At 46.5% G+C, this 4,773-nt stretch overlaps 1 protein-coding gene across 1 annotated transcript; it reads left to right on the top strand.

Annotated features, from left to right (window-relative positions):
* Nucleotides 1-367: 367 nt before the first annotated feature.
* On the top strand, nucleotides 368-4,636 carry mapk15 (mitogen-activated protein kinase 15). Its single transcript, XM_061267504.1, has 14 exons — nucleotides 368-955; nucleotides 1,280-1,378; nucleotides 1,510-1,539; nucleotides 1,830-1,920; nucleotides 2,006-2,136; nucleotides 2,250-2,413; nucleotides 2,486-2,625; nucleotides 2,693-2,750; nucleotides 2,853-2,990; nucleotides 3,104-3,209; nucleotides 3,440-3,677; nucleotides 3,750-3,847; nucleotides 3,920-4,066; nucleotides 4,141-4,636. Exons 1-14 carry the CDS (start codon nucleotides 866-868, stop codon nucleotides 4,333-4,335), a joined length of 1,725 nt encoding a protein of 574 aa, XP_061123488.1. The 5' UTR covers nucleotides 368-865; the 3' UTR covers nucleotides 4,336-4,636.
* Nucleotides 4,637-4,773: the final 137 nt, after the last annotated feature.

Here is a 4,773-nt window from a genome sequence, read left to right as displayed (position 1 = left end):
TGTTATTTTACGGTGGTTCTTGATTTTACACATTTCTATATTTCATACAAAATTTAAAACAAGTAAAAAACCTTTCAGTTTTCTGAAACTGAATTTAGTTGAATTTCTTTGTGGTGAAAAAAAGGTCTTTGTCCTTTATTACCAGCTGAGAGCGACAAAGCCAACGCCTTTAATTCTTATATATTTAATATCCCTTTACAGTAATTCCTCATATACATATCTTTTTTCGGTTTCTTTAATACAGAAAACAAGATTGTAATTTCCTCTTTAGAATTTCACTGAAGTGAAGTAACTATGATGAAAGAAGGGGATCGCGCGGTACGTGCCGCTCTCTTACGCCAGGCGTGTCACCATGACAACAGTTAACGCCAGTCGTCACGGCAGTCGTCGCCGCCTGTGGGCTGGCCGCGCCGTACGGTTTCCACGACGACAAGTTGAGACAAAACTCACCTCCCGGGCTCCTACCGCCGCCACATCGACTCGTCCCCGACTTGTCGCGAAACGCCGATCGGCAAGCATGCGCTGGTTACCCGGCTACAAACTCACCGCGAGGAGGGAAGTGTAACTTTAAAATGGCTGTTTAGTGTCGGATGTATAATGGCTCCACCTGCTTGTCTCCTCCTCACCGGCTGACTTTGTTTAACGGGACTTGCTAAACACTTCCAACTTCTAAAGAGACACTAATGCGACCAAGAGACCCACGCAACGCTCAAATATTATTTTAGTGGCGTCCAAAGGAGTAAAATAACGACTTTGTTGGCTGCAGACGCGTCACCACTTCCGGTTAGCCGCGATTACTTTTGTCATCCGATTGTCGTCCGACTTTTTGCGGCACCGTTGTGGAAGGAGTACGCAAGTGTTCAAAATGAGCAAAAGTGCGAAATCTGGCGGCATTCCTGAAGTGGAGGAACACATTTCCACAAAATACGAGATAAAGAAAAGACTTGGCAAAGGGGTGAGTGGTAGCTTTTACATTTGTACAGAGAGAACGTGAACGCATCACCCACCTTTAAGGTGTTCAACGTTCCACTTTTTTTCCCTTCCAGATTTTTCCTTTTTGATGTTTATTTGCACTTAAAGGATGAACTATTTGCACGGTGGAATTGCTACATACTGGAGTTAACGTCCCACAAAATGTGGAGCTTAATTACTAAGTGTCACGTCACTAGTTGGTTAACCTGTTTTACACCTGAGGGGAGTGCATCCAAAATTGGTAGTTAATGTTGGAGCAAAAGCTTATTTTACGCATTTCAAATAGTTTTTTGTGTCCATGTGGTAGGCGTACGGCATCGTTTGGAAGGCGGTGGACAGGCAAACGGGAGAAATTGTGGCCGTGAAGAAGATTTTCGATGCCTTCAAAAACAAGACAGATGCTCAGGTTGTCCATTTTGTAATTCATTTGAGACAGGAAACTCAAATGTTCCCATGTTTGGCTAATGATTACATCATCAGGATGCTTGAGTGCTTGGAGTTTACATCGTGATTGTTTTTCTTTTGTATTTTTAACAGCGGACCTTTCGAGAAGTCATGTTACTGCAGGTAAAACCTTGCAATTAAAAATAATAATCGCTGTTACTCTGCTGTTCTGAAACCCATAAATGTGAATGTGTCAATAATTATTTCTGTTCATAATCCCTTCATGCCTTTTTGTGTACAAAGCCTTGACACACTGTCTGTTAATGTTCAACCAGACTTTCCCTGGAAAGTTGGTTTTGTAGCGCTCCCTGGAGCAAGAATTCAGCTCCAAAGCCAGTATCAATGAGAAATATCAAATATCGGCACAGGGTCAGAATTCATCAAGCGTTCTGTCATCGTTGTCATTTGCGCAGGAGTTTGGCGATCACCCCAATGTGGTCAAACTCCAAAATGTCATCCGGGCACAAAATGACAAAGACATTTATCTCATCTTTGAATACATGGGTGAGTTTGGGAAGGCTTCTGCAGGATGTGCTTTAACAAAGACAAAGTAACCTCTCTTAATTTTTAACAATTTTTGTTAATCCAGACAGTGACCTGCATGCAGTGATAAAGAAAGGATCACTACTGAAGGACATCCACAAGCGGTACGTCATGTACCAGCTGCTCAAGGCGGTCAAATATCTGCACTCGGGGAACGTCATCCACCGGGACCAAAAGGTGCCATTCCACTAAGTTTGACCGCTATGGCCATGTCTCAGCAAGTCAGCCATTTTGATTTTAGTTAATGCTCATCATGCTACAATGTGTGTCCAACGTTTTTTTCCCCCCAGCCTTCCAACGTGCTGGTGGACTCAGACTGCGTGGTCAAGCTGTGCGACTTCGGCTTGGCCCGATCGCTCAACCAAGACCAGGAGGATGCCGGAAACCCAGCGCTGACGGAGTACGTGGCCACCAGGTGGTACCGAGCCCCCGAGATCCTGCTGGGGTCCACCAGGTACAACCGTGACCCGTTGAAGGGATCGCAGTCATGTAACAAGTGGTGCAAACAACCAGTGTGGTTCGGAAGGTACACGAAGGGTGTGGACATGTGGAGCCTGGGCTGCATCTTGGGCGAGATGTTGCTGGGAAAGGCCTTGTTCCCCGGAACGTCAACCATCAATCAGATTGAGAGGATCATGGGGGCCATACCGCACCCGTGTCCAGAAGGTGAGCGCTACGCCGGCCCCACTTTGGAGAATATTTGATTTTCAAATGAATGCTCTTGAACTGGCAGATATCCTTGCTGTCAAGTCTGAAATTGGGTCGTCGGTCATTCAGAGAATATTACACAAGTAAGACAACTGTTCTTATCTTCTATTTTGTTCTTCTATCTTGCAGTCTTAAAGTTTAACCATTCCGATTATTATTTTTTTTAATGTGAAATCCCCGGCCAGGCCGCAAGTTCTTTTAGATGGGCTCCTACAGGTGTCTGCGCCCCCCGACGCCCTGGACCTCCTCAAGGGTTTGCTGGTCTTCAACCCTGACAAGAGGCTGACTGCGGAAAAAGCCCTCCGGCATCCTTACGTAGCCAGGTACCAACATGACATGTCGCCGTTCCTTTCTGATGCCACTATTGCAAGTTCTCTTGACTTGGGTAGATGATGCAATGCATTGTCGGTGCGTCTCGTCCAAATCGTCGTTGCAGGTTCCACAATCCGGGCAAGGAGCCGTCGCTCAAGTACGACGTAATTCTGCCACTGGACGACGACGTGCAGTTATCAGTGGAGCAGTACCGCAACAAATTATACGAGGTACAAGCAAAATTGTATCTCGGGAATTTCGTTTTTCGCGACCAAGCCAGTCAATCAATTGGACCCAATGAAATGAAATGTAACCAATCTATTCCACAATGAAAAAAATGACGCTATATTGTAAAATATATATGCCTGGCAAGCAAAAGCAGAAAATTGCCCAACTGGAAGAAATCACAACTTGTGAGTCTCTGTGGTCTTCATAAAGTAAACATGACATTGCCTCGCAGATGATTCGAGAGAGGAAAAGCCATCAGGGAATGCTGCGGCTCTTACAACCCACAAAGGTCGCGACCGTCAGGGATGGCCGAAAGGAGGGAGGAGACGACAAAAGGGACGCAAAGCCCGAAGGTGAAAGTCCACGCCAGGCAGAGAACGTGGCACCGCCGCCTCCTGCGGACAAGCCGGACCCTTCCGGGAACCCCCACGCGGGCAGATGCACCTATAACCCCATCACGCACACCCCAAGTAGGTCTGACGTTAGCCACCGGCATCAACAAACCAGAAAGGTAAACGGTAGGTCCAACTGTCTTCATCCAGATGGCTTCCTTCACTCAAACGCGGCCGGCACCAGAGGAGCAAGACAGAAGAGCAACAGTGCCACCTTGTCGCCAACAGAGGGCAACGAAGCTAACACAGTAAATCTGGTCTATTTTTTTCCCCCTTATCTTTTATTACAACATCACTATAAAGTTTTCCTCCTTCCAAAGTCCATGGACCAGATTATCCAGCGCGGTCGCTCGGCCCCGGCGCACCCAAACCGGGCTTTCTCCCTGGCATTCGCCCATTCTCAGAACGACCTGCTGGTACGCAAGCACGAATCGACTCCGGGACTGAGCATCGCCAACGCTAACCCGGTGAGCGAGAGAACATTTGTGGTTATTCAAGCACTTTCCAGACTACTTACTTCTTTTACCCATGTCCCGCGCAGAACCAGCACTCAGGCTCTCAAGCCCGCGATGGACGACCGGCGCCGCGCTTCAGCAAGAAGGTTTTCCAGAACAACTGCAACGTGGCAGCGGCGGGTGACCCACGCGCAAAGCTGGGCAGCTACTGCCAGGCGTACGGAACCATCAGCAAGACGGAGCTGGACAACCTGCTTCAGGCGCGAACATGCAACCAATAGTGTGTTATGCCCTAACGGCAGGGATGCGGGGAGAGGGGGGGGGGGGGGGGTCCTGCTTCATCAAGGACATCTTAAAGAGACCAATTCTTCTCAAGGTGGTTTCATAAGAAGAAAGGACAATTTCTTATCAAACCTTTGTGGGAGAGGAAAATGACATTTCTGATCAATTAGCATGTTGACAACAATTTTTGACCTTTGTGAGAAGACCATGAGTTTTTTACTTTTGTGGGAATACCATGGATGGCCTCTATGAATGAGTAGAACATTACCTGTATTGTTAATAAAATGTTTGCAATGGCAACAGTTTGACTTATTTACCCGTGAAAAAAATATTTAAATCTTGAAGTAGAAACTATGAAAATGAAAAACGATTTTTTTTGTCATGTGCCATTTAAAAAACTAAAGTTTTCATCTGTTTAGGTTGCGATGACAAAACAA

The sequence above is a fragment of the Syngnathus typhle genome, linkage group LG20 (genome assembly GCF_033458585.1).
Source record: "Syngnathus typhle isolate RoL2023-S1 ecotype Sweden linkage group LG20, RoL_Styp_1.0, whole genome shotgun sequence".
In the NCBI taxonomy this organism is placed as follows: domain Eukaryota; kingdom Metazoa; phylum Chordata; class Actinopteri; order Syngnathiformes; family Syngnathidae; genus Syngnathus; species Syngnathus typhle.
Note: the sequence above shows the minus strand (reverse complement) of the source record. Positions and strands in the feature narration are given on the sequence as shown.